This window comes from Tenrec ecaudatus, chromosome 17 (genome assembly GCF_050624435.1).
Source record: "Tenrec ecaudatus isolate mTenEca1 chromosome 17, mTenEca1.hap1, whole genome shotgun sequence".
NCBI lineage: Eukaryota > Metazoa > Chordata > Mammalia > Afrosoricida > Tenrecidae > Tenrec > Tenrec ecaudatus.
The window spans coordinates 55,984,148-56,011,673 of NC_134546.1; the positions used below are offsets into that span (position 1 = coordinate 55,984,148).

Here is a 27,526-nt window from a genome sequence, read left to right on the forward strand (position 1 = left end):
GCTGTCGTGACCCTCCAGAGCCATGAGTCACTCTTCCATTTGGGGAAGCAGCTCCTGTGGGGTTCTTTGCTCTGGTGGTGGCGGGCCACCCAGTCCCTTCCCAGCATGCACCCTCTTGTAGCCCTCATAATCCCTCTTCTCACCCATCAAGCCTCTCTTCTAGCTGTGCCATCTGTCCTCGGCCCCGGCACTCCCCACAGTCAAAGGAGACAGACACCCAACCCTACAACTGACCACAAGGGCTGTTTCTGCATCAGCTGTATTACCTACTCCCACAGCCCGGTGCCCCGTGGGCTTGGCCTGGCCCTCGCAGCTGAAGAGCCATGGTCATCCTGTTCCCGGGGGCGGCTTTCCGCAGTGGGTGCTGGGGTCCTCAGAGAAGGAAGTCCTTTAGTGGCTGAGGGACCTGGGGGAGGAGAGGGTTCCAGCAGGTGTGAGGAGCACAGATACTGGTCTGCTCTTCTCCTCCTTCAGGGACATCCTCCCCAGTCCCTGGGTGCCCACCCTTTGCCCTGCTCTGCTGTAGGGCGATGGGGAAGGGGCAGAGGTCCCCTCCTGAGGATGCAGTGTGCTCAGGGAGAGGAGAGATGCTCTCTGTTGGAGACCAGGCTGCAAAGCCTCTGGTGGGTTAGAGGCAGAGAGGGTGCAGCAAACCGTGTCTTTGAAGCGGAGCATGCCTGGCTTTGGCTGGGCTTGGGGAGACCCGGGAAGGCTTCCTGGAGGAAGGAGGCATAACCTGGGCTACTTACCTCACGTTGCATGAGCTCAGCGTACACCATGCAGGCTGCAGAGATGAGCTCGTCAGCGTCCAGGTCAATGAGGTTGTTGCAGGCCTATTCAGGGAGAAAGGGTGTGTGTGTGTGTTCATGTGTGCACATGTGCTTGTGAGAGCAGGTCTCCCTGTGCACTCAGGCACATGCAGATGCTCGTAGCACTGAGAAGATGATGGTTCCTGTTCCGGGTGGTGACTAGGAACCTCCTAATGTCCCCACCACCAGCCTGGCATCCAAACCCAGCCCGACCATTGCCATAGAGTCGATTCCGACTCAGAGCAAAGCTTCACAGGGCCTTAAAGACTGTAAATCTTCACAGGAGCAGACAGCCTCCTCTTTCTCCCGCCGAATAGCTGGTAGTGCTGAACCGCCGACCTGGGAGGTAGCAGTTCAACACTTACCCACAGTGCCCCCAGGGCCCTTAGGAGTGCCTGAAACTCACCATCAGGATTCTACCTCTGGGGGGAGGAGATGGTGAAGGCGGTTTTCATCCCGGGAGCCCTGGGGTTTCCACCCAGTGTCTCCGGGGCTTCCGGGGAAGAGATCACGCTTGTGTTTTATGCACAGGGTACCTACTGCCTTAGATGATTTTTAAATGGAGGAGAAACTCACATAAAAATGAACCATTTTAAAATGTACAGCTCTGCGGCATCCACCTACATTGCTGGGAGATGTCAGCACCCCCAAAGGAGACCCCCTTATCCATTCCTGACTCAGCCCCCTGTTCCCCTGCCCGACAGTTCCTGGCACCACGAATCTGCTGCCTGTCTCTATGGCTTTATCTGCTGTGGAGGTGTGTGACCTCTGTATGTGGCTGTCCCTGGCGGAGCTGACGGTGCCTCCGCCCTGTGGGTTGTGGGACTGCATCACTCGTTGGTGTGCTGAGCCAGTGCATTGTGGCGTGATTCCACTTTTACTCACCCATTTGTCAGGGGAGCATTTGGGGCTGTTTACCCTCTGGGTCAGAAATGAAAAACATTGCTAGGAATAGGTCCATGTTTTTGTCAAATGATTTCTATTTTTTTAAGGTCATTCTTGGAAGAAGAATGGTCTTGGAAGACGTGCATCCAGAATGCCCCTGAGCGGCAAGGATGGCGAGACTTGCTCTCACCTGTCAGGAGAGACCAGTCCCTGGAGAAGGACATCGTGCGTGGTAAAGTGGAGGGGAAGTGACAAAGAGGAAGGCCGTAGATGAGATGGACCGGATGGGGCTTCCTTCTGTTGTACACGGGGTCGCTATGGGCCGGAACCCCTCAGTGGCCCCTAACAACAAGGCCATTCTAGAAAGTCCCCATGGATTATGCACTGGGTTGCTAAATGCTGGGCCAGCAGTTCAAGGCTTTCTGCTTCCATGAAGATTTACACTCTTGGAAACCAAAGGTTTCCAAGGTCCTCTAAGGTCAATGAGTTGGGATTACCTCAGTGGCAGTGAAGAGTTTGTTTTGTGTTCAGTTCCTGGTAAGTCTGTGCTTAACTTTCTAAGAAACTATTAAAAAGAAACTTTTCAAAACAAAGAGGTCAGTCACTTTTTTAAGTGTTTTTGGTCAAAGGAGGATGTTTTAGGTCAAGGAGTTGACTGGTTGCAGCCGAACCTGGTGGTTCAGATCTGCTCACGGCCTCCGTTTCATGTCAACCTGAAGCTAGATGAAAGGGGAGGGATGGAATTCCACCTGTCAATCAGGTCACAGCCTGATGGTGCCTCCCTAGGGGCGTGGCCTTCTCATAAGGAAGGCCCAGGGAACACCCTCCACCCCATCTCCCTGCCTTCACCTTCCTGCTGGCTGGACACCCAGAGAGCTGCAGAAGCGCCCCCCCCATGCTTCCACTGACCATGCATCTATGCAACTGCACCGCCCAGCCTGTGATCTTCCTGCATTCTGCATCAGCTCATGTGGTTGTGTGAGTCTGAAGTATCGGGCTTTATGGACTTGAGTTGAACTGGGATGGGATGTTTTCTTGATCTAGAATTACTCCTTGACATGAAACTCATCCTCACACATCTGAGTGTCACTGGATTTGTTTCTCTAGTCCACCTGGCCTAGTACAATGACGGCTACGAGGTTGATAACCATCATCCCTCTGTCTCTGGCTTAGCAGGGCTGGGCATAGTAGGTGCTCAGTAAACATGAGCTCTCATCACTGGCTTGGAAGCCCAGCTGTCCTGAGCCCTGGTCATCAGCCAGTGATGGGGTGGTGGGTGGTGCTGTGGACCTCCTGGTGCTGATGGGCCAGCCTTGGATGGAGGGTGCTCACCAGGAGGGTGTCATCCCCGGTCATGTTCTCCTGCAGCACCTGCTCACGCACCATCTGTAGCATGCTGTAGGCCACCAGCACCTGGAAGTTCCTGCAGGGCTTCCCCGTCAGCAGCACCTGTGGGCAGCACCCATCAGCCTGGTCCTGTGGCCTGGGGCTGCAGGTTGCTCAGGAACTCCCAGGGCAGCCTAACTCAGTGTGAACTCACTCACTCATTCACTCAGGTAAGTGTTCTTGGTTTGTAGGCCGTGTGTGTTAACTAGTGAGTGTGTGTGTGTGGGGGGGGCGGTGTTCAGAGATACAGGCTTCAGGGACACCTTGGAGGTGGAAGAGGGGACCATAGAGAAGGAAAGAGGCGGAGAAAGAACGAGAGTAAGAGCAAGATAGGATAAAGGTTTGTAGCATTTGAGAAGCATTGAGGCAGCACATGGGGGGACTCAATCCAGCAGCATCCCCAAAGGCGGGGGTGGGGGGTGAGGGTGGTGGTCCTGCACTTGGCCATGGAGACAGCAGGGGAAGAGGGAGTGATGAGGTGGCCAGGCTGGCTCAGGGCACTGCATGCCAGGCTGAAGAGTTGGGCAGGGTCCTACGGATGGTGGATGGTGGTAGGGCAGGAATGGGAGGGTGCCCCTGGGGAGGTTCCGCTCCCCTTGCCCTGGAGACAGCAATTAAGACTGTAGGGGAGGCCTGTCCTTGGAGGCCCTGCCTTTTCCAGGTGAGAAGGCTGTGAGGAGCCAGCACCCAGGTGGCATCTGAGCAAGGAGAGCAGAGGGCGTCCTTGGGCAGGACAGCTGAAGTTCACGTCCAGGCTTCCACTGCCCAGGCCAGGTGAGCCCTTCTGCCAAGACTGCCTTGCAGAAGAGCTGGGCCTCATGGCACTATCAATCCCCAAGCTACTAAACCCAACCAAAGCCATAAATAAAGTGGGGCGTGGGGGCGGGGCCGGCGGGCTTGGCGTCTGCGCCACTGTCCCCAGCTGGACGCGCCTCACCTCCCAGAGCCTCCAGACGTCATCGAAGGACTTGAAGGCGCGCTGGAAGCAGAAGCAGAACCAGGGGAGCAGGGCCTGCACGGTCCCCGCGCCCTTCCCTTCTGTGGGGAGACCAGGGGGGTCTCAGCCAACGCAAGCGCGGTGCCGCATGCACACACACCCCAGTGCGCATGCGCGGCGGGGGCCCATTCACAGTGCCTGGGAGACACTGGGCAAGCACCGAGCCCACAGCTGCGTCTGGCCCGCTGCCCCTGGAGGCTGCTTGGGGTAGATCTTCACTTGCCCCCTCCCCCAGTCGTTGCCCATCCCTTCCTGCTATTGGTTGGGCCCAGGACCCCCTCATGAGTGCAGAAAGGGGCACTGGCAGGAGGGAGGGTCCACTCACTCAGGTGCTCCGCAAACAAGGGGTCCATGATGGTGATGATGTTGTTGAGCATGTCCAGGTTCTTGGCCACGCCGATGTTGATGACACAGCTGTGCTCCTGCACGGAGGGAGGGAGGGAAACCGAGGCAGCATCGGCTTGAAGGCGCCAGAAGGCCATCCAAGTCCCTCAGTCAGCCCCCCAGCGGGTGGCTGCGAGGGCGGCGTTTCACACCCACCAGCCCCTCCCGTTGGGAGAAGGACTGGACGGGCTGCTCCTCAAGGTGGACACTCAGGGAGCAGTTCTCCTCCGCCCTGACTCCATGATGGTAGGCAGAGGGTTGGAGTGTCTGGCTCCAGGTAGGCCCCTGACTCTTCTTGAGCCTGGGCATCTGTGGGTGCATGCATGTGTTTGTGTGGTCTGCATATGTGTCTGTGTCAGTGTGGTCTGCATGCATGTCTGTGTCTGTGTGTGCCTGGATGCAGTGTCTGTGATCTGTAGGTACACGTGTGTCCATTTGCATGTGTGTGTGTGTATGGTGCATCTCAAGTATGATTCACAACACAGCTCAGCTAGCCTCTCCTCCCCCACCCTGGCACACACAAGCACATCGTTGGTCAAGAGCACATCAGGACAAGAACTAGCAATGCACACTGGCCACCGGGCTGGACAAAGGGATGAGGGAAGGTTCTGGGTAGCCTCTTAGGGATCAGGAGGAAAGGCTTCCCAGGGAGGGTTCTCCTCCAAACCCCACACACTGGGCAGACGTTGTGCATGATGAGGAAGGGAGGAGAAGGGCAAGGCCAGGCTGAAGGTGAGGCTTTGAATGTCCGGCTAAGGTAAGTGGGTTCAATTCTGGAGGCCGTGGGTCCCCGGGGATCTGCAGGAGGAGAGCTGGGCTTGGGGCAGCGAATGTCAGGAAAGGGGCTGGGCAGCCAGGCCCTTCAAGGTTGAATGAGAGCTGGACCTAAGCATCTCTGGACTGCCCTCTCAACGCCCACACCGACCCCATGCCCCTCAGGACACCCCCCTCAGGATCCTCTATGATGGGGAACGGCTGGGGCTGCTGCTGTCTGCTGCCCCTCAAAGGGGCTTTTTGGAGACTCAAGGGTCCCTGAGCTCGGGCTCCAGCCTCACCGTTTTCTGCAGGAAGAACTGGAACAACCAGAAGCTCTCATGGTCCTGCTCCACCATCAGCTGGAAGAGCATCACCATCTCGTGGAAGCCTGGCTGGTACTCTGGGGTGTAGAGGGAGCTGCTGAGTGGGCGTCGGTGGCACAGTGGAGCCGGGCTGGGCTTGGGGAAGCAAGGTCTAGGCAAGGTGGGGGCCGAGGGGAAGTCCCACCTGCAGCTCACCTGCCTGGGTGTTGCAGACGTAACTCAGGAGGAGAATTTTCTCCAGCTTTTTCTTGTCGATGAGGACGTTGCCCAGGGCGTCTTTGTCATATAGTTTCTGGATGTCACACGCTAGGTCGGGGGCAAGGGATCAGTAGGAGGCACTACGTCACCTCCGGCAGAGAGCCCAGCAATGAGTTTCTTTCCCACACCCCACGGAGAGAGGCCCCAGAACACCCACCCTCTGGAATGCTGCAGAAGGGGCGTCAGCCCCACCTAGGCTCAACAGATCACCACTCTCTGGGCTCTGCCTGCCTCCACATCTTGGCCAGGCCCTGCTTTCTGCCCAAAACATCCACCTCTACCTCTCTGTTCCATAAAACCCAATCTAGTTCAAGGCTAAATGGCAAAAGCGACCCAGCAGGACCAGCTGGCACCCCAGGAAATAGTGTTGGGCATGTGGCCCCCCCAACGGAGACAGGTGGGCAAAGGGAGCATGATCTAGCTGGCATATGTGGTGGCACACATATCAAGGCAGTTTCCAGGAACTTGGGAATCACCTTTCCCACCCCGCCCCCTCACCAATGTTATTCCGAGTCTCTATGAAGTTCCGGTGCAGGTTCTCCAGCAGGGGCTGGATCTTCTCGTACATGCCACATAAGACCTGGAAGTTCTTCCTGGAGGACAGGACTAAAGCTGAGCAAGGTGGCCTCCCCTTTTGGATTCTTGGGGCATGGCTCCAGGTAGAGGCAGCGGCCAGGACCCAGGGGCCACAGGCAGGTCCCTTTGCCTAGGGCGTGCCTCCTTCAGAGTCACTTTCCCATGTCTGGGCCACGTCACTGTGGCCACTCTCTCATGGCTGTCTGCAATATAGTAATGCCCACCTGGGATGTGGGCTCTGCCTGGGCACTCTCTTCCCTGAGGGCTACCTGGAGGAGGGGCACTGTCTGACTGGGTGGGGTTTTGCTAGACGGATGAGGGAGGTTGTTGGAGGTGGAAAGAGGGAACATAAGTTCTTCCAGAACAAGAAGACCGAACCCAGCAGGCTGGGCGCAGCACCCCTGCCTACTTCATCAGCACCCACCCTCCCGTGCCAGAGATCTGGAATGTCTACCTCCTTGTGCTGTCCACCGTGAGGCGCTCGTCCAGGGAGCTCTGCCACGAGTAGTAGCCTGTGAGGAACTTCCATGCTTCTGTTCTCACTGAAGGGTGCAGGCCCTGGTGTGCCAAGTTGGGAGTCCTATGAGACCCCTCCCAATGCCCCACCTGTCCCCTGGCCCCTCTCCCCCAGGTGCAGGGCAGGCCAAGGGCAACTTGGGGTCCTTACTCTTTCCAGGATGTTAACACAGATGAAGTCCCGTGACTTGGCCAAGTGCCCGTCCTCGTCAAAGAAGCCACCCCATTCCGTCTTGTCAATGGGGGGCTTTTTCTTTACCTGCAAGGACCACCATGTCAGCTCCCTGTTGGGAACTGTGGGCTTGGCTTTCTAGGGTGGTTTCTAAATGGTTTGGTTGTTTGGATCGCGGGCCACAGCCTCTGACTTCTGGAACTCAATCCCGGAGGAGGTGACAGAAAAGCCGGCAAACAGAAAACCTGCTGCGTGCAGAGTGATCTTGATTGCATGTTAGTGTTCCTCACCACGAGGAACCAGGCAGATGCTCCACACGCCCTGCGACAGAAGCATAGTCCAGTCAAGTAGGGTTTGCACACTCCATGGAATAGTGCAAGCATGCACGATGACGCTTACAGGGAGCGCACAATAAGCTGGAAAAATACAAATGTTAACAAATCCCCCTCCCCCCAAACTCGCGTATTAAATGCCTGTTTTTGCTAGGGAGTAGATCCATTTACATTCACATGTTTACCTTGTAAAAAAGTAAGCCATATATCTTCATGCATATCCCATTAATCACTCCTAAAATTGCATTAGGATGAAAGATTGAAAAAAGCAAATAAGCCAACCAGCCCTCCTCTCATCTTTGGGTGATAGGATTATAAGTAATTATCTGTCCTTTCTCTTGCATTTAAGCAAATCTATAGCACTGCATGCTGCTCTGATAGTGAGGAGCCCTGCTGGCAAAGTGGGTGACTCATTGAGTCAGTGGTTCAAACCTACCAGCCGCTGAAGGGAGACAGATGTGACCATCTGTCCCTGCAATCATTAAGTGTTTATTCTCTCCGGCTTTCTCTTGGATTGAGGTTTTCCTATATTAGTTTGTTGTCATTGTTGGGATCTTTGTACGATTTTCTTTATATGAAGGTCAGGATCGGGTGACAGTTGACTGATAGGTCCTCATGCTTGTGGCAGAGCCCAGGTGGAGTAGCGGTTACACTTTGGGCTGCTAATTGCAAGGTCAGCAGTGTGAAACTATTGGGTGCCTGGTGGGAGAAAGACGAGGCTTTCTACTCCCCTAGAGAGTTACAGTCTCGGAAACCCACAGGTAGAGTTCCACCCTGTCCTAGCGGGTCACTATAGGAACTGACTTGGTGGCAGTAAGCACATGTGTGCATCAGGGTTATGGCAGGAGGGCTTAGAGGGGGATGGGGAGCTAGTAACAGGTACAAGAATGAAGAACATGTTCTAAAATGGATTGTGGGGATGATTCGACAACTCTTAAATACATTTAAACCACTGGAGTGTGTTATACATGAATTATATATCAATGAAACTGCTTTAAAAATAAAGATAATTAGGGACAAAAAGGTTTGGAAACCCACAGGCTCAGTTCTACTCTGTTCTATGGGGTTCATGATTAGTCAGAATTGCCTCCAATAGTCGTGTGGGCACAGGCTCTGAGAATGAAAACTTAGTAAACGTTTTGAAGAACCACATTCACAACTCGAGTTTACCTTCCTGGAAGGACAAAACAGCTCAGCAGTCAGAGTGGTTTCCGGTTGAGATGACGTGTGTGTGTGTGTGTGTGTGTGTGTGTGTGTGTGTGTAGGAGAAGTGGTTCAAAGTGCTCATAAAACAGAGTCAGGTTTCTATTGGATTGGGGTGGGGCTATTCCTTTCTTACTTGCCTTCTTCTTCCTACAGATTTCTTGAAATGCCTCCGTGCAGACATCCGGTGCTGATGCAGAGACCTGGGCAGGTGACTGGACCTGCTCTCTTGCATCTTCCCAGCTGCCCATTCATCCACACCTGCATATGCCCTCTCATGGCTCCAGCTCTCATTTGCATATGAATCGTCTGAGGAGCTTGTGAAAAGGCAGACTGTGATGCAGTGGGGTTTGGGGTGGGGCCCAGGAGGATGCATTCCCAACTAGCTCCCCTGCGGAGATGGCTGCTGATGCTGGTCCCCAGGTCCTGTGAGTAGGCAGGTAGGAGCAGAGAAAAGAGCTCTCTGGGCTAAACACAGGCGTGTGTGTGTGTGTGTGTGTGTGTGTGTGTGTGTGTGTGTGTGTGTGATTTACACTAACTATGTGATTGGTGGGGATGAGTTGAGAAATACCTTCTTTAATAGTTCACACGTGCTCCATCATTTTGCTATCTGAAATGCAGGTGTTATATTCTGGAGTGTCTAAGCCAATTTACTCCAAGTCAGAAGAAAATTCAAGTAGCATTGTGTGTGTGTGTGTGTGTGCACGCGCGCGCGCGCGTGTGTGTGTGTGTGATATAGCTTCTGTGGAATTTTCTACCTTGACTAAAGATCTGCAAACTATATCCCCCTGGCCAAATCTGGCCTCTCACCTGGCTTTCTCAATAAAACTTTATCGGAGCACAGCGACCCTCATGCATTCAGGAATTGCCATGGGATACAGCCACGCCATTATCTCTGTGTTGTCCATGGCAGCTGTCATGCTACTAAGACATATGACACGACAGTTGAAGGTCACCAGCGAGGAGACCGCAGCAGTGCAAACAGACTGTAGCGTCCCGTGTGAAATCTGAATACACAGACAACATATAGCTTTTGCCTTTGGAATGCACACTCCAGGGAGTCACATACGGCTGTTTGACATGAACTTGGATTTCAGGGGCACCACGGGAAACAAGCGTTGACCACAAGCAGGCAAACAGAGCCATGAGGATCTTTGAGTCCTAGGCCAGTCTCAGGGTGTCTTTGTTGCCTGACTAGCCAGCAGGGCCTGGCTTTTAAGCACTCACAGTCAGGTAGACAAGAGAAGACTCTCAGCATTATCTGCCCTTTTAAATGGCATCTACCTCCAACCTGTCTGCTCATTCCACAAAGACTGCATTCACGAAAGTACTTCAGGACTAACTGCATTTTGTAGGTGTTTTTTTTTTCTTTTTCCCTGATGACATTAAAGAAAATAAGTGGGGTTACGTTCTGAATTGAAATAGAATATCTGAACCAAGAAAATAGGAACATACTTGACCTTGGCCTAACCTTGGGAAGCAGGGTCTGCCCTCTGCCTGCTTCAGCAGCACAGACACTTTCATCTGAACCAATCAGAGGCAGGCTTCTGCCCTCCCACCAGCATGTCTGTCTCCCCATCCCGGTGTGAGCAGACCCTGTAGCCCTCAGCATCCCGGAGAAGAGGGGACTAGTCAGCATGGCATTGTGTCCCTGGAACCCTGACTTCAAAGAGGAAACGCATTCACTCCAGGAACATATTTCCATATGAATTTGCCCAATTTTTCAATTTCTTTAACAAAAACCAGCCATGACCTTGCTATTGCATAGATGTTTGGGGAGCAAACGAATACCTTCACCTTTCGAATACCTTCACCTTTTGAAGTCTTCCAGCCCTCTATTTAGATAGTGAAAAATGCCTCTCAGAAATAGCTTGTAGTGTTCCGTGGAGAAGTCCTATCTTTTGTTAAGTTTATTCCGAAGTATTTCAGGGTTTTGATACCATTGTTGATGGGATTGCTTTTCAAGTTTATTTTGATTTCCAAATGTTTATTGCTCATATATAAACAATGCAGTTGATTTTTTATATATTGATCTTCTCTCCTGAAATGATGCTAAACTCATTTGTTACTTAGTAGCATTGTCAGTGTGTGCGTGGCAGATTCCACGGAATTTCCTACAATGACCAGGGATCGGCAAATTTCAGCCCTGGCCAAATCTGGCCTTGACTGGCTTTCTCAATAAAACTTTATCGGAGCACAGCCACCCCCCATTCGTCTAGGTATTGTCTAAGGCCGTGTTCATGCTCCAATGACAGAATTGACTAGTTGTGGCAGAGACCAGATGGCACGAAAGGTTGAAAATATTTACCATGTTGTCCTTTATTGAAAAGGGGTTGTCAATCGATGCATAGATGATGATCATGTTATTTGTGAACACAGGTCTCTTCATTTGTTCCTTTGCAGGGTGAATGCCTTTTGGTTCTTTTTTTTGTCTCGGGGTCCTGGTGAGAACCTACGGCACCTCGTTGAACGTGGTGTTGTTGGGTGCACATGAGTCCGTCCCAGCTCATGGCGACATCATGCAGAACAGAGGGAACCCTGCCCAGTCCTGCGCCGTCTGCACACTGGCGGTTACGCCCGAGCCCCTGTGGCAGCCACCCTGTCAGTCCATCCCCTTGATGGTCGTCCTCCCTCTCATTGACCTTGTGCCTCACCAAGTATGAGGTCCTTTGCCAAGGACAGGTCTCTCCTGATGACACGTTCAACGTACGTGAGAGGAAGTGCCACCCTCCTCACCTCTAAGGAGCATTCTGGTTGTACTTCTTCCAAGATTTCTGGCAGTCTTCACCACGATTCAGTTCTTGAGCTGCCTTCCTGATGTATGATCCCACAGGCATTGGAGGGCATGGAAAGCCATCATGGCTTCGGTCAGGCATACCTGAGACCTCCAAGTGACCTCCTTGCTCTTTAACCCTTTAAAGAGGTCTGTGCAGCAGATTTAGCCAATGTGATGCATTGCTTTGTTTCTCGACTGCTGCTTCCATCTGCATGGACTGTGGATCCGGCAAAATGAGCTCCTGGACAACTTCCATCCCCGCCCCCCCACCTTATGATGTTCTCTTTTGGCTCAGTTATGATGATTTCTATTTTCTTTACATTGACTTCAGGAACCTGGGTGGTGGTGTGGGTTACGAGTTGGGCTGCCAACCACAAGGCTAGCAGTTCAAAACCACCAGCCGCTCTGAGAGAGGAAGAGGAGGCTTTCTGCTCCTGTAAAGAGTCATCACTGGGACCATTTTATAGAGTTGATGTGGGTTGGCTATCAGGTTCTCCCATTCCACGGCAGTAAGCCTGGTGTTTGGGTTTTTACACTGAGCTGGAACCCACCCTAAAGGCTGCCGTCCTTAACCTTCACCAGCAAGGGCTTCAAGTCCCCCCTTGCTCTCAGCAAGCAGGGTTGTGTCATCTGCCCATCATAGGTTGTGAATAAGCCTCCCTCCCACCCTGCCGCTGTTCACTAAAGCGGTGACAGCTGACCCCCGCATTGGTTCTGGTCTCGGTTCTAAGCACTCACGCATCCGTTCACCATCTGCGATGGTCTGAACTCTCCGTTCTCCACCGATGTCGTTGGTCAGGTGTAGCCTGCCTTTCTATTCCTCATCTGCTGAGAGTCTGTAGCAGAAATGCAAGCTGGAGCTTGCCCAAGGATGTCCTGCATCTCCGGGAACGATCAGACAGGCGCTCTCTCCCAGCTGGTGAACATGACAGCCTTGTCAAAGCAAACGTGCAGCCCTGGGGTAATCGATCGGGACGGCCCTCCTTGGCAATCACAGATCACCCTTTTCGTGTCTTGTAGGATTCCACTGGATCATTTTTGCGCAGAATTTTTCCATCTCTGTGCACGAGAGAGGTTTGTGTGTCCCTTTCTGTTCTTGTCACGACTTTTGTTTTGATGTCAGGGTCCTGTTGGTTTCGTCGACTGGGTAAGGGACATCGTCCGTTATTTTAATTGTCTGGAAGAGCTGTGTCGAAGTGGCTTTAATGTTTGTTAAAACTCACCAGTAAAGCCATCTGGGCCTGGAGGGTCGGGAGGGATTTGTTTTGGGAAACGTTTTGAACCACACATCCAATGTCTTCATTAGATACAGGGGCTGAGTCCAGAGAAATTGACTTTATTCTGGAAGAACTAAAAACTTGTAAGAACCGGCTATTTTCCCTCTCCCACACACCCAACCCCGAAAGCAAATAATGTACAAAACAGCAAGAAATCAAGGAATTATAAGCATAAAGCACAAAGCTCCGAGCAAATGATCATGAAACAAGTACATCCATTAATTGTTGGCGCTGAAGCAGGGATGAGGCGAGACATAAGCGCTGTTCTGAGAGCATCGTCTTTGTGGGCGCCTCACACAGTCTGAAACATGCTCGCATTAAACCCTTTGAGCCGCACGACCACTAGGAGCTCGCTGCGTGCGACTGAGTCTGATCTGGCTCACAGTGACTTCCTTATGAAACAGCACAGAATGGCCCCACAGGGTTTCCTGCAGCGCCATCTCAGGGTAGCAGGTCCTCCGGCCCTTTCCCACTCTGAGTCCGTTCCAACACCTCCCTATCGGTCAGGAACTCAGCACTTAACCACTGAGCCGCTCAGGAGCCTGACCTAGGAAATAGGCCTGGCTATGATGTCATTATGCAAATCAGGAGACCGGGACCCTGGGAGGAGGGATATATGACACCATGTGTGTATTCAAGCATGTAGACCTGAACCACACGAAGACTAGACCCTGCAAGGGAATGATGAGTTTAGTGAATAATAACATCTCTCTATCGGGCCCTTCAACGTGTGTGTGTGTGTGTGTGTGTGATGGAAAGTTAAAAATAGCAAAGCCTATTCGTTTAAAAAAATAAGTAGAGAACAGAATTACGTCAAACGAAAGGTGAGACACGAAAGGCTGGTGCGATTAGGCTCCGAGGGCGTGCACGGGCTCCCATCATAGAAAGCACAGCTCCAGCACAATCAGGCAGAGACGACAAGGATCTGCTGAGTGCCGAGAACTTGCCTTTCTAAACCTCCACCTGCCACCGTGGCCATCTGCCTCGTTTTCCACGGCTGAATTGGTTTACAAAAAGTCTGCCTCCTCCTCCCAAGAAGTTCTGTCCCTCTATGTCCAGCACTTCCCTGCACCCCTGTAAGCCTAAGAGCAGATGGCAGGCCACCCACAAGAATGCCCGAGAAGGCCCCTTACGGGCCAGTTAAGGACAAGCCCAAGGAGCATGCTGACCTGCAGAGAGCCAGAGGGAGATCGTGCCCGCGGGAGCCACGCCCCCTTCCCTCAGGACCTCCACACCCCACGCCTGAGTCTGAGTCAGGGAACCAGTATCTGAGGGCCTTCAAAATGATGACGGCTGTCCACTGCGTGATCTTTCAAATCTGTCTTCATCCTCCTCGTCCCACCCATTCCTTGCCCCATCGATCCTTAAGCCCACCCTCTGGCTCCAATGGAATGGTGACAGAGGAGAGGGACTAGGCCCTCTGGGGCCTACAGAATGTCAGCTCTGCCATAGGAACTTCCCTCCCACCTTCACATGGTGCATGGTGAAGCTTCCTCCAGCAAACCTGACCTTGGCGATGATTCCCCTGAGAAAGTGACCAGCAGTGAGCCTCCTCCCATCAGGACCTCTAACAGCTTCCTACTGCCAGAGGCCTTGGCCGCAGGCATAGCTCTCGCCACCCCACTTCCCCCCTGAGGCATCCCTGGGTGCAGGGGCTACTCCCGTCTGTTCAGGAAGGTGGAAAAGGCACTAGAGTGGAAGGGAACGATTCTCTGAGGGCTTTTGATGCCCAGTTACTCTAAATACCCAGACTTAACAGAGCCTGCAGTCAATCCCAGGAAGGGTCACTGACTTCCCTTCAGGTCCTTCACCTCTTTTCCGCTCCTGTCCAGCTGAGGGGCAGGCGCTTTCTCCCACGTGACCGTGGTTCACTGTGTCATAGCGCCTTACTCAAAGGGTGGGGACGGTGGCCCCAGGAGAGCAGATATAGGAGGGGGCTTGAAAAAGTCTGTGGAGAAATTGAATGAAAAGGTAATGGAGTCCCTCGGCCTCCCCCCCGCACCACACACACACTTTCTGAAGGCCTGTCCTCTTACATTGGGAAAGCACGGCTCATGTGCCGTCCTGGAGAAGATAACCTGGGAATATTATCCACCCAGGTGTGGAGGGCACATCACCAACACAGCAGAGTGTATTGAAGGAGAGAAAAGTTTCCAGCAGGGCGCTAAGCCGGGTCGCTCTGCGGAGAATTTGCTTTTCCAAACCAGAGGTAATGAATCCGAATCTGAATCCAAGTCTACGTTCTAACAACCACCACCCCCGTCTTTGTCTAGCTGGAGTTGAACCAGAATGAGGGGGAGGAGGATTGGGGATTTGAAGTTCTGGTTTAAACTGGTTCTCAAGGCTCTCTGCATACCAGAGTCCCCTGTTGGACTGGTTAACACATGGGGTCCCAGGTCCCTCCTCCCCTAGGGTTCCTGGTTCAGGAAGGTCTGGGGGAGGTGGGAGGTTGGGACAAGAATCTGCATATCTTACACGTCCCCAGGGAATGTATCTACTGCCGATCGGGCACGACATTGGAAGAACTGCTGGTTTAGTGGATGGATTCTGCAGCCCACCTTCCTGCCTTCAAATCCCAGCGCGGGCCCTTCCTGGAGGGCCTTGCTGAGTCTCTGCCTCAACTTCAGCAGCTTCTGTCCCCCCGGGTTGAGATGAGAACAAATCACTACAAACCGCGCGTTGAGGACAGTCCGCACACAAAGCGTGCTGCGAGAGAGCTTGTTGCTCCCTAAGTTCTGAGAAATGAAGACAATATAAAGAAAATGAAAATCAAGGCCTGGTGAGACTGCGAGAAATCCTAACCGTCCGAACTTGGCCGAGAGAGGTGTCTATTTTCGTGTCTGCTTTTTATGTATCACTCTCTTCATCGCTATGATTAATGAGACTTGAGATTGGTTAAGGTCGGTATGATTAGTTATTACAATTTTGTGAAAGATACTGTGTGGAAAATTTTTATGACTGTGACCAACGGCTAAGGAAGCTCAGAGCATCCTGGGGCTGGAACCACCTAGCCCAACCAAAGCACCACTGCCACCTGGTGGCAGCGTACCAAAATTGTTGGCAAAAACACGGGATGGGACAGACCAGAACTGGCTCTGTGGGTTTCCTTTATCCGAGTAGAAAGCCTCGTCTTTCCCCCACAGGATGGCTGGTGTTTTTGAACTGCCGACCTGGTGATTCGTGGCCCGATGTGGAAGCCCCTGGGCACCCGGGGAGAGAGACTGAGAACTGATGAAGAGCACGCACCAGGATGAAGGAGGCTGACCGCATGGCTGAGAGGCTGTTCTCCGGAGACAGGGTGGTCATGGTCCCGGCTCGCTGTCTTCAACCTAGACTCTGACCAGCGCTCGCTCGGAGTCCTAATCAGGACACGTAATCAGCAGAGTTAATTAGTGAGGAGTTGCATTCCCAGGAGTGACTGGCTCGCGTCCGCACCTGGACTGAGCCAGCCAGCAGTCACAAAAGCCCTGGAAGCCTCCATCACAATGACCTTGGAACACTACCCCCGTGAGAATGCGGGAGCACAGGTGTTCTCCACCGGCACCCGGGAGAGCTGTGTACAGACAGGGTGTGGAACAGAGGCTGGGCTCAGCCAACGTGGACATCAGTAGGGCCTGGGTGGGCTGTGAACTCCTGATTCTCTGACCCCCTCTCCTTTCTGGAGAATGCCGAGAATCTGAGCTCTGGGTCTCCTGGACAACACTTTCTGAGCTCCTGAGTCAGTATGCCTGAGCTGGGGTTACTGTCTTTTTAGAAGCCCCTTCAGTTACTCAGTTTAAGTATTCAATGGGGAGCTTCGTGGGGGTAGACATGAGCTTTATTTAGCATTGTCTCCAGAGGCATTGAGACTGTGCCCAAGTGACTGGCGGACTGACTTCATTGAATGGAAGACTGAGCAGCCCAGCCCTGTCTTAGAGTTCATCTCCCGGCCCTCGATGGGTGTATCGCAGAGATTTCTGTACGGGTTCAGTCTACCCCGTGTTGCTTTAGGTCTGAGTCAATGTCTGGTTCGTCCCTGCTTCCCCCTCTCTGTCCAAGCCTGGCACTCAGTAGGCGTTCAACATGTGCTGGACAGATGAAGAACCGGCTCCTCTTGACTCCAACCATCACCAATTCTCAGCCTTAAGCATCTCTTGCATTTCCACTCAGGTCCTGGCCGTGAGAGCCATCTGGCTCTACAGCGGCCTTAGCCATTAGGAAATGATAGTAATTAGACAAACCAAATTGGAGTTGGGAGCTTGGAGATGGAACTGGGACTCTGGCCTCAAATTTGGATGTTACCCCCTTCTGAGTCACAGATCCCCCAACCATGAAATCAGAATACAGTCAACCCCTGGCTTCCATGTCCTAATTAACATAATGAGTCAGTGTCCATATGGAAGTCTTTGGTGGACACAATTCATTGTCTTGTTTACAGCGACTATTCTAGCCTAAGGGGCCCTGATGGCTTAGTGGTTATGCATTGGGCTGCTAACATCAAGGTCAGCAGTTTGAAACCACTCACCACCCCAAAGGGAAAAGATAAGGCTTTCTACTAATATAGGGAGCTACAATCTTAGCAACCCACAGGGAAAGTTCTACCCTGTCCTATAGGGTCGCTATAAGTCAGAATCAACTCGGTAGCAGGGGTGGGTGAGTTCAGTTAGTTGGTGAACCCATAGGAAGCATTTTAAATTGAAATGACATATCTTGCCTGCCTCCCACTGCCTAGCACCAATTTAGGATGGAGCTGAAGAGCCCCCTCCCCTCCATCTGCTGTCCTTAGGTCTTTCTGGAATGGGAGGCAGGATGATTTTGACGAGGGAAGGCGGGACATCCAGGACCAGCCAGCACCCTAATCCGGTGGCTTCCTTCTGAAGTTTTCAAGAAGCTTCCAAAGCAAATAACCAGAATAGAGACATGGCTGGTGTGGGAATTACTCACCGTTTGTGATTACCTGGGCCTCGTTTCCTCAACGTGGACAATGTAGACAACTGAAAATTAACCTAGACTTTTTCTACCCCATTAAAAGATAAGGGTCACACAGGACACTGGAAAATCTGAGTCCTAGACCCGAGCTTGGCTTCTGAAGGGGACTGATAGACAGGGCTCAGCTAGCGAGTTGTCTTTCCCCTCTGCACCCTTCCCCCCCTGCCCGGCCCTTTGCAAATGGTCAAGAATAAACCTTCCCCAAATTAGCCAATATCACTTGGTCCTATTAAAAAACAACCTAATGACCACACGGAAGCTTCATATTCAGACAGACCGCAGGGTGTTGCATGCAGCGAGCGGGCTCTTTGGTCTGAGTCTCTCTCCATCTTCGACTGGTTCTTCAAAGGGGGTTACATGTGTCCATCTCATTTTCCTTAGGGCAAATGGTCTGCGTTCATTTTCCGGTGCTGCCGAAACAGTGCCACAAACGGAGTGATTTAAAAAGACCTGATCAGTGCAGAGGGGTCTCAGGGAGCGGATGAACTAGTAAAGGTGCGATGTAGCAACGATGAAAAATACAACTTTCCTCTAGTTCCTAAATGCTTCCTCCCCACCTCACTATCATGATCCGAATTCTACCTTGCAAGTCTGGCTAGACCAGAGGATGTACACTGGTACAGATAGGAGCTGGAAATACAGGGAATCCAGGGCGGATAATCCCTTCAGGACCAGTGGTGTGAGTGGCGATACTGGGAGGGTAGAGGGAGAGTGGGTTGGAAAGAGGGAACCGATTACAAGGATCTACATGTGACCTCCTCCCTGGGGGCCGGACACCAGAAAAGTAGGTGAAGGGAGACGTCGGACAGGGCAAGATATGACAAAATAATAATTTATAAATTATCAAGGGCACATGAGGGAGGGGGTAGCGGGGAGGGAGGGGAAAAATGAGGACATGATGCCAGGGGCATAAGTGGAGAGCAAATGCTTTGAGAATGATGAGGGCAATGAATGTACAGATGTGCTTTACATAATTGATGTATGCATGGTTTGTGATAAGAGTGTATGAGCCCCTAATAAAACGATTAAAAAAAAAAAGACCTGATCGGTTTCCTCACAATTTGGGGGCCAGAGTCAGAATTGTCCCTGTCTTCGTGTGGCCGACTCCCCTCTGTCTTGTCTCCTCTTTTGTAAGGGACACCACCCCTATTGAATCAGCCCCCTTCCCCATTCCAGTCTCATGTTCACTTATCACATCTCCAGAACCACCGTATGGCCCAGTCACATCGCACGCCGAGATAATGGGGCTTAGGAATTGGCGTAGCGCTTACTCATTGGGCTCCTCATTGCAAGCTCAGCAGTTCGAAACCAGCCGCCGCTCCTCGGGAGAAAGATGGGGCTTTCTACTCCCACGGAGAATTACCATCTGGGAAAAGCACAGGGGCAATTCTATCCTGTCCCCCAGGGGCGATGCTATGAGTCAGCGTTGACTCAATGGCAGGGAGGTTTTCGTTTGTTTCCATCGTGGGTGAAGTCTTGATTCAATCTGTAACATAACCCTCACTGTAGCGCTTTATTTACCAGAGTTTCCTGGTTCTTTGATGTCTTACAGATTGCTTTTCTTTCCTGCATCTCTTCCTTCCAATGGAAACCCAGTGTCTTTTCTGCCTTACGATTTTATCCACTGGCCTCATCTTTGTAGAGCTCAGCACAAAACCCTCTCCCACCCGCTGGACACTGTCTTCAGTCAGGTGAAGATGGCGCCGCCGTCTCCTCACAGTCAGCTGTCAGGTGCGTTGGGAATAACGGCTCTGGAGCAATCCTGCGGAGAAACCAACAAAGTCAAGCAAAGAAGGTGCTGGGGGCTGCAGCCCAACACTGCCTTCCTAGTTCTACTTCCAGAGGGGCATTCTCCTCTCCTGCCACCTGCCCCCAGCCCAACTCCTCCCAGGTCCCTCCAACACCCAGCGCTCTCTCCTCTGCCAAGCTTGGCTGAGTCCTTCCTGCTGTCCATGCCTCCTGCTCCTGCAGTCCCCAGCAGCCCCCTGCCTTCCCGGACGCCCCTGCCACAACCGCCTGCTTTCTGCTGGACACTTGCTGCTGGCCTCAGGGAAGTGCTTTCTGTGTGGGAGGGAAACCAAAGTCCAGAGAGGTGAAACCACTAGCCGGGCATCACGCTGCTCCTAAATGGGGGCTCTAGGAATCTTCTTAGCCATACAGAGTTCTCCTGCAAGTCAGGCTGCCCCTGTGTCCCACAGAGCTGCCTCCTTTCTCCTGGTGGGAGCCGGACTGTGGCCCACAGCCCAGAGAGGAGGGGGGAGCTAGCTGTGATTCCTTCTTCAGCATATGAAATAATGACCCAGCCTGAGAACAGCGTGTGTGTGTGTGTGTGTGTGTGTGTGTGTGTGTGGCTGCAGAGAGGGGAAGGGTTGCCACCTCATTTATAAAGAGGCTGGACAGAGTGAAATGGAGAGGAAAAAGGACAAGAGATTCCAGCAAACTCCAGGGACTGTTAATGGAGAGAAACAACGTGGCTAATTACATCTCTCAAGGCTAGCTCTTCCAAAATGAATTTTTAATGAAAAAATAATGCATTTCCCCTGCAACTTAAATCAGAGCCAGAAGGGACGGAGCCGAGGCCCCCAGCACTGGCAAGGGCAGCTCTGCGTGTCCAGGGGCTCTTGGGTCACCTCACCTGAGTGGCCTCCCCCAGCAGCCTCCTCCCCCAGGCGGTCCCACAAGCGCTGTGCTGGGGATGCTGCAGGGATCAGACCGTGGAAGCCTACATGCCCCTGGGCTCCTAAGTGCCCCGTGCGGACTTGGGTCTGCATCCCAAACTCCTTCTATCTGTCAGAGACCAGGGGAGCTTCGCCCCAGGAGCCCTTCTTTGGGGGCAAACCCATAGGGGTGATGCATCAGGGTGCAGTCTGCAGGACCGAAAGTTCAAAGCCACCGGCTGCTCCATGGGAGAAAAACTGGGCTTTCTACTGGCCGTGAGGCCTTACCATCTGGGAGGCTACTCTGTCATACAGGGTCGCTGTGAGTCGTCATCCACTCAAGGGCAGGGCATGCACCCCCACCTCTCCCGATTCAGATCTTAAGTCCAGGGGTATGAAGTAAGCCCCTTCTGTGAAGGGAAGGTCCACCTCTGACAGCCACCCGTCCATCTGTCTGTCTGAGAAGCATGGGCTTGGGGAGAATGAGCTCTCTGTGTTGGTCACCAGCGAGCCCATCACAGTCCGAGGCGACCGTGTGGGCACAGCAGAACTGGGCTGCGTGGGGTGTTGCCAGGTCTGTCTTCCATGGCACTCTGGGAGCTTCTAACTATTCATGCCCCCCCCCCTGGGACTCCCTCCCTCCTCGGTCTAGATGGGGACAGCAAAGGGAGGCTACACAGTGCCAGGTTCAAATACCAGTCTTCCCGCTGACTTGAGGTGACTGAAGACAAGGTGCTTGGGTCCCCAGACTCCCCGTTTTCTCCTTGAGGCGCATCATGACATAGACTTTCCCACGTTGCGGTGAGAATTCCGCTGTGCGCGCTCGTGAGAGCTCCATGCCCGGGCGGAGCATCCGTGGGTAGCAGGGGCCTGCTGCGTCTGCCAGCATTCATGCAGGATACCCTCAACTCCCCCGGGGAACTTTCTCCGGGGTTCTCCCCCCTCCACCGGTCCATGGTGGGCTGCCGGCAAGGACCATGGGGACAGCTGTGAGGTTCCTGCTGACCCCCGACTTCAGATGAGCTCGTTGGCCAAGGGCCCAGCTGACCTTCGAGTGCAAGGTCAGAGCATCAAGACCAGAGCCAGACGGAGGAGAAGAGATCCTATGCTCAGGAGGTCCTGGGCCCTCGGCCTGCTGACCCCTGCATGTGCGGTTGGGTCACCCCCATCATGAGCTCACACCTGCCCCCGCTCATCCTCCACTCTTCCGCAACCTACTTAGAAGGAGCCCAGGGAGTGCGCTGGTTAAGCGCCTGGCTCTGTCCAGCAGGCTGGCTGCTTAAATCCTCCCAGCAGCTCCGAGGGAGAAAGACGGGGTACAGCCTATAGTGGTACAGCGAATGAATGAAGGTCCGTTCGATGGCACCTAGAACCAACATGAGCCTGTGTTTCCAAACGCAGACAGTGGGCACAAACGTACCCAGATAGGCTTACACTTTCACGGCCCCCAAACCTGTCCAGGGCGCACGACGTCTGTGCAAATCTCACACGCTGACGTGTGTGCTCCAAAGCTCAGGCATGTGTAGGCACACACAGACCGACAGCCGCAGGGATGAGGCCCTGAGCAGGACGCCAGGGATGGCACCCCCGGGCCTCGCTGGTGGGGACAGCTGTTCTTAGGTGGCTCGCTTCTCCAGAGAAAGGCCAGGGGAGACCTGGGCGGTAGACTCAGGAGTTGAGCCCAGAGCTGCCTTTGAGGTCAGGACTACTGAAGAACAGGGCAGAGCAAGGGGAGACCAGGGTCCCCAAGTGAGAGATGGACACACCCAGACTGGTGCTGGAAGCACAGAAGGATGCTGACGACCAACTTCCCCCAAACCAAACTCACTGTCATGGAGTCAGTGCTGACTCGCAGCGCCCCCCCTGTAGCCTTCAGAGAAACTGTTTATGGGTGTGGAAAACCCCGTCTTTCTCCCACCCAACCCTCAGAGGAAGGAAACCCCAGGCCACTCCGAGGCCCAATCCTCCTCCCGCACCCCATCTCTCACTGCCTTGTCCCCCAGCCAGCTGTGCTGTGGCACAGACACCCAGTAAGCGTCTTCCCTGCTCGCTGCATCCTTAAAGAAGTCAAGGACAACACGAACATCCGACTTGCTCCTGTCCCCCTGGGCTGAGCTGCTGACTCCGGATACACATGTACCAACAATACAGCTCGTTTCACTAATGGGATTATGCAGCACAACATTTGGCCAAGAGTTTTTGGCTAACGAGGTCAAGGTTATTGGGACAATTCCTCTGTGCTGGGCCTGAGAGAGACAGTTCTCCCAGCTGACACCACCCATCCACCACCACCACCCCCCCATCCCGAACTAAGCCCTGACACTAGCCACAGACTCACTCTGGCTACAGAGCTTTCAGCTGGGTCTCTGCCAGCAACTCTGCTTGATCAAGAGAGAAATTAAGCACCTGAGAGGGGAGTAACTTGTCCAAGGTCACACAGCAAATCAAAGGCAGAGACCTAACCAGAACACCTTCTTTTACCTCGCAGCCCAGTGTCTTTAGGTCGCAGTAAACGGTGATATTTGAAAGGCAGGTTTTGAAGAAAAGGGAGGGAGGAGGTGCCCAGGTGAGGTGGGGAGGTCCCTGGGAATATAGATGTTATGCTAGCGTCGAAGCCCCCTACTCACTTCCCCTCCCTGGTTGGGCCAGGTGAAGGCCAGAAGGTGGGGATCCTGGATCCCCCTGAGACCAGAGGAGGACAGAGGGGGAGGGGGGAGGGGGGCTGGGTGTCAAGGCTCTGTTCCACTCTTCTCCCAGACTAGCAGCGTCCTCGGCTGCAGAGGCGCGTGATGCCTCTGTGCAGAGAGGCTGAGATAAGAAGAAGGATTGATCTTGCTGCTGCTTCAAAGAGAATAGAAGCCGCTTTTGATCAAAGTGTCTGCAGAGAAGGTTTTAATGTGTGTCATCGCTCCCCCGCCCCCTACTCTGGGCCTTGTGGAGGTGGGAGGCCCACTCTTTATCCCACGGGAGCCTTCTCCCCAATCTCACTGCAATACAGAAACGCCCCCCGCCCCAACTCAACTCCAGCCAGAGCTACCAGACAGAAAGGACCAAACTCACTAGTCACTGCCATCAAGTGGATTCCGACTCATAGTGACCCAACAGGTCAGGGTCGAACTGCCCTTGTGGGTTTCCCAGATGGTTGCTTTTTACGGGAGTCGAAACCCTCGTCTCCCTCCCCCGGAGTGGCTGGTGGATTTGAACAGCCATCCTGCATCCTTAGCAGCCCAACACATAACCATTATGCCACCCGGGCTCCTCAACAGGAGCCAGGAAGTCGGACTTCCGGGCAGCCCAGGACCGGGACTCTGACATGCTCTAACTGTACAGGTGAGAAATGGAAGCCTTGTAACGTATCCAGAGTCACAAGATAGTTATCCAAACTCTGAACTCACTGCCATCGAGTCGGTTCGGCCCCTCGACAATCGAGTGGAACTGTCCCTTTGGGGTTCCAGGATTTTAGATCTTTCCAGGTGTGGACAGCCTCATCTTTCCCCTGTGGAATGGCTGGCGGATTTGAACTGCCGACCCGGTGGGGAGCAGCTCAACAGATTAATCGCTATGCCTTCTGGGCTCCAATTAAAGCTAAACAAAACAGTTCCACTGAAACTAATTCATATTCTATGCAATTTAATGGTTTCAACATATTAAAAAGAGTTGTGCAACTATTACCACAATCAATTCTACATTTTTTTTATTCTTAAGCAGATCATCACTGGCTCTTCATGGTCCCCAAACTCCCCGACTACAGCCCTAAGAAACTATTAATCCAGTTACCGTCTCTCCTTATTTACCTACCCTGGATTTCATATAATGAAAAACCTACAACTCCCTTCCTCCCCCCCACACACCGAAACAACCAAAAAACACCACACAGAAAGCCCTCCATCGAAAAGAAAGTAGAAAAAAATAGAGACCGGAACTGAAACTAGACTTTAAAATGGGTCAAAAGGGAGAACAAGTGATAAGGTGTTGAATGGTCACCTCACACCTGTCTCCATGCAGTTTGCAATGCTCCCTGCCTGACTGCAAGGTTGCCCCGTTCCTAGTCAAAGGCCAAATGGAGGTCAGGCTTCCGCGATTGTCTCTAGCCTTCTGCAAACTGGGTGCTCCGAATTTAAGCAGAGCTCCATGCTTATGGGCCTTCCTAGTCTTTGTCCTCAGGAAGCCCCCCATCTGGTGGTAGAGACCAGCTCCCCCCCTGGGCTGCCGACCCACCAGAAAGACTGAGAATGACCCCTGTGAGACAGAAAGGGGGGTGGGCTGGCTCTAAGACCCGATCTCAGTATCATAAAAACGCCCAACCCCCTTCATTGTGCTCTATTTTCCCAGTTGGATAGAGTACAAATTCGTTCCCATTTCTTGCCCCTAGCCAAACCTAACTCCATCTATCTGCAAACATGAACATCCCTGCATGCGTAGCCATTGGAGGCAATGCGATGTCCACATTTCTTAGTCTGACATTCACGCTCCTAACAAACCTGGAGGGGCAGCTAGCCTAGTGGGTAAGAACAGGCTCCTGGGTGAAGTTTTCTGGGTGAGTGTCCTAGCTCCCCAACCTCTGACCTCTTTGACCCAAGTATTATTTTGAAGTGTTTTGTCTACTTTCCGAAGAGCTGGGTGTGGGGTGCCAGGTATTTCTTTTTTTACTGTTCACTTCGATCTGGTAGAAGTCCATGTTACCAGAAAACATACTTTGCACAATTTTAATCATTCTAAACTGGTTCAGGTGTGTTTTATAACCCAGAATGTGGTGAGTGGTCCCAGGAACCGGAATGTGCATGTGACTGTCGGTGGTAGAGCGCCTTGTAAGTTTCAGTTCGACCACATGGGTGAGAGTGTTACTCACACTTTCCATGTCCTCAGTGATCTTCTCTCCACTTCTGTACCCATGACGGACAGGGGCGTATTAAAGTTTTTGAGTATGTTATATATACCTACATGCACATGCACATATACACATCTGTGTCTATGTATGCATACGTGCACATTTACATGTGTGTGTGTACATACATATATATTTTTTCTCTTTTCAGTTCCAGCTGTTTTTGGCTTCATGTACTTTGAAGCTCTCTTGTTGGGTACATGCACACTTCAGATTGTTATAGTTTCTAGGGGAGTGGGCTCTTATGATTAACTAATAATACTCTTGATCCTTCGTAAGTGTCCTTTTTCTAGTCTACTTTTCCTGATATGAATATTTTCATTTCAGCTTAAAAAAATTAAAGTTTCCTGGTATATATTTCCACCTTTAACTTTTAATCTATCTATACGTGTGTGCACATATGTATATATACATACACACACAACTTTTAATCTATCTAAACACGGGCGCATGCATATATGTATATACACATATACACATACAACTTTTAATCTAGCTAAACATGTGTGTGCACATATATGTATATACATATAGACACATACAGCTTTTAATCTAGCTAAACATGTGTGTGCACATATATGCATACTCACACACAGCCCAATGTATAACCATGATGCCACCTGGGCTCCTATTACTTGTTTTTCAGAATTATTATCTATGTATACATTTTTTCAGAATTTTTTATTTGTATTATGAGAGAGGGAAAGTGGGCTTACTTGATCTTAACTGTGACCAGAAACCTGTAGACATGTAATTTTAAGTCGAAAGGTCTGGGGGAATTTGCCTAATTTTGCAACAGCTTGGAAACATTCCTGGGCATGTGAGTGCCGCTACGTTGATAAATATAATTTGTCAGATTTATAACAGTGTTTCAAGTACAGAAGGAAAAGGCTTTGCTTGTTCAATTAGACATTTGGGTGACTGAAGAAACTCAAATATATTAAACGTTCAAATATAGTCAACACTGTTTAACCAAATTTAATTACATTGTAAATAGCCCTGATTGTTTAGAGGAGTTTGGTTTTTCTTTTCAATCTGAGTTAATCAAACGTCAATTGGGGAGGGCGGGGGAATGAAGGTCGTGTTCTTATTGTATTACCTTATCACTAGAATAAGAAGCATGGTAGGTGGAACTTAATTCTGAAGAAAAGCTACCTTTTCAAACTGTCTCCTTCATGAGTCACCTGCTAGTCTGCAGAAGGCAGCTATACATACTCCTCTTGTATGTAGGACACACGCATCACAGCCATCGCCGCCAGGGGCCTCCCTTCGCTCGCAGACAGTGCCCCCCTTTGGAAAGATGTCTTTCTTTCCAGTTGAGATCTGAGGACGGCGAGGGCACAAGCTTCCAGAGACGGGCAGAGGAATTCGTGCACTCCTCTGGGTCTCAGTTTTCTCATCTATAAAACAGGGATAAAAGAAGAACCGACCTCCCACGAGGACTAAGGGAGATGGTGTGTCCGAAGCAGTTGGCAGAACAAGCGACGGTGGCTGTGGCAGGGGAAGCTGTGGTTCTTCTCTCAGCCGCTGGGAAAACCCTACTGAAGAGGGAGCCTGGCGGAAGGATGGTGACCGCTGCCCTGCCTGCATGCTGGACATGCCGGCTAAGCTTTCCTGAAAAAGTAGATGCTTCAGAGGCACGTTGTTCTGTGTTGCCCGCTGTGGGCTGGAAGATGCAGGGCTGGGGCCTCCGGGATACGGGGGCTCAGTTCCTAATCCCGCAGCGTCCTCCTGGGCGGGTTGGGAAAGTCATGCAGGCTCTGGAAGCCTCCATTCAATCACCTGTGCAGGGCGTGGGGCTGAAGGTACTTGGCCTGTTCGGGGAATTTGTAACTTTCAAAGAAACATCATGCAAAATGTCCAGCTCATGCCTACCATGGGGCCGGCTTGCAGACAGAATGGATAGCTGTCATTTTTATTCCCACGTGGGGTTCCCCCCCCCCACCGCCCGCCGTGGTTGAATTCTCATTTGCCACGCTGGAGACTTGGTATGGAGTCCTGGCCCTCCCTCCTCATGTTCATTACACCCACGGGTCAGGAAGCTTCTGGACTTAGAAAGACTAGGAAGAAAGCCCTGGTGGTCACCCCATGAAGGTCCAGCCACAGAACACCCTCTGGATCACAATCTAGCCTTAACCGATCGTGGCGGGGCAGAGGACCAAGCAGCATTGGGTCCCACTGAGCCCGGAGCTGCTGCGTGGTGAGCCCACTCGAAGGCAGGTAACAGAAGCAGCCATCCAGCAAGCGTGTCCACACTGACCTGGGTTATGGTTGGCGTCTCCACACGGACGGGCCCAGGACCAGGAGGCCTGGTTTCTAGTCCTGGCCACACTCCTGGCTCAAGCCTCTCTCCTTCCTGAGAAGCC

General features: G+C 52.2%; 1 protein-coding gene across 2 annotated transcripts; it reads right to left on the reverse strand.

Moving 5' to 3' along the window:
- Positions 1 to 373: 373 nt before the first annotated feature.
- Positions 374 to 15,956, reverse strand: TBC1D21 (TBC1 domain family member 21). 2 transcript variants are annotated; one of them, XM_075535354.1, is made up of 11 exons: positions 15,897 to 15,956; positions 7,042 to 7,149; positions 6,829 to 6,932; positions 6,297 to 6,391; positions 5,736 to 5,846; positions 5,517 to 5,617; positions 4,403 to 4,499; positions 4,018 to 4,118; positions 3,027 to 3,143; positions 750 to 833; positions 374 to 406 (listed from the first exon to the last, which is right to left on the reverse strand). In XM_075535354.1, exons 1-11 carry the CDS (start codon positions 15,954 to 15,956, stop codon positions 374 to 376), a joined length of 1,011 nt encoding a protein of 336 aa, XP_075391469.1. The 2 variants fall into 2 exon arrangements, with proteins under 2 accessions (XP_075391469.1, XP_075391470.1); XM_075535355.1 differs by lacking the exon at positions 7,042 to 7,149.
- Positions 15,957 to 27,526: the final 11,570 nt, after the last annotated feature.

Excerpts from the sequence above, each read along its gene's own strand:
- TBC1D21 (XM_075535354.1), bottom strand. The coding sequence starts at position 15,956 with ATGACCACCCTGTCTCCGGAGAACAGCCTCTCAGCCATGCGGTCAGCC. Across the intron at positions 7,150-15,896 it reads GGTCAGCCTCCTTCATCCTG|GTAAAGAAAAAGCCCCCCAT; the intron begins GTGCGTGCTCTT and ends TGGTCCTTGCAG. Across the intron at positions 5,618-5,735 it reads CGTCTGCAACACCCAGGCAG|AGTACCAGCCAGGCTTCCAC; the intron begins GTGAGCTGCAGG and ends TCTACACCCCAG.